Genomic DNA, 743 nt, shown 5'->3' on the forward strand with positions numbered 1-743 from the left:
CCCGCCACTTACTGGCTGCATCTCTGTGAACACGGAGGAGAGGCTGTTCCAAATGTCCTCCAGCCCGATCCTGACCCGTCTCCAGAAGTCGAGGGCCGGGTAGTGGTCCGCGGGCTCCATGGGCAGGGGCATGGGCCTGGTGCTGATGGGCGGCAAGCTGGTGCTGGTGGTCTGGGGCGTGGAGGTGGTACAGCTGGCCTCGGAGCAGGGCCCGTTGTCCAGCGGGCACTCCTCCAGGTGGCGGTTGCACGGGCACTGCTGGTAGGTGCAGGGCCGGTGCTCGGTGCGCAGCTGGCTCAGGGCGCCCACGCGCAGGCGCCCCGACAGGCCCTGCAGCTTCCCGGCGCGCGTCCGGCTCATGGTGCCCGACTTGCAGTGGCAGTGCCAGGGGCCCCAGGGCATGAGCACCAGGTGCAGGTCCTCGGGCGGGGGCATGGCGGTGGGCGAGCTCGCCAGCCCCGGCCTGCGGCGGGGGGTGGCGCCGGCCGTGGTCCACGGGTGGCTGGTGCCCTCGGTGCTCTGGGTGTGCGGGGAGCCGTCGGGGGCTGCCTTGGAGCTGGACGGCTGCAGGCTCGAGGTGAGCCTGATGTCCGGCTCCTGGACATTCGCGGGGAACCTGGAGTTGGGCCCCCCGGGGGTGCTGGTCAGCCCCTCGTACTTCTCCTTGCTGGCATTGATCACAACGCCCTCTTCCAGAGTCTCGTCCTCCCCGGACGACTGGCGGCTCACGCCGGTCACCGTGG

At 70.9% G+C, this 743-nt stretch overlaps 1 protein-coding gene across 1 annotated transcript in view; it reads right to left on the reverse strand.

Moving 5' to 3' along the window:
* Positions 1–741, reverse strand: part of LOC105854085 (chromosome unknown open reading frame, human C1orf56) — a gene marked incomplete at its 5' end in the record, with an annotated part of 1,990 nt that extends 1,249 nt beyond the window's left edge. Inside the window, one exon of the mRNA XM_012730000.1 lies at positions 13–741. Coding sequence (XP_012585454.1) covers positions 13–741 — 729 coding nt within the window. The remainder of the gene's footprint in view (positions 1–12) is intronic.
* Between the last annotated feature and the right edge of the window lie 2 nt (positions 742–743).

Source organism: Condylura cristata, unplaced genomic scaffold, assembly GCF_000260355.1.
Source record: "Condylura cristata isolate star-nosed mole 26May11 unplaced genomic scaffold, ConCri1.0 scaffold00026, whole genome shotgun sequence".
NCBI lineage: Eukaryota > Metazoa > Chordata > Mammalia > Eulipotyphla > Talpidae > Condylura > Condylura cristata.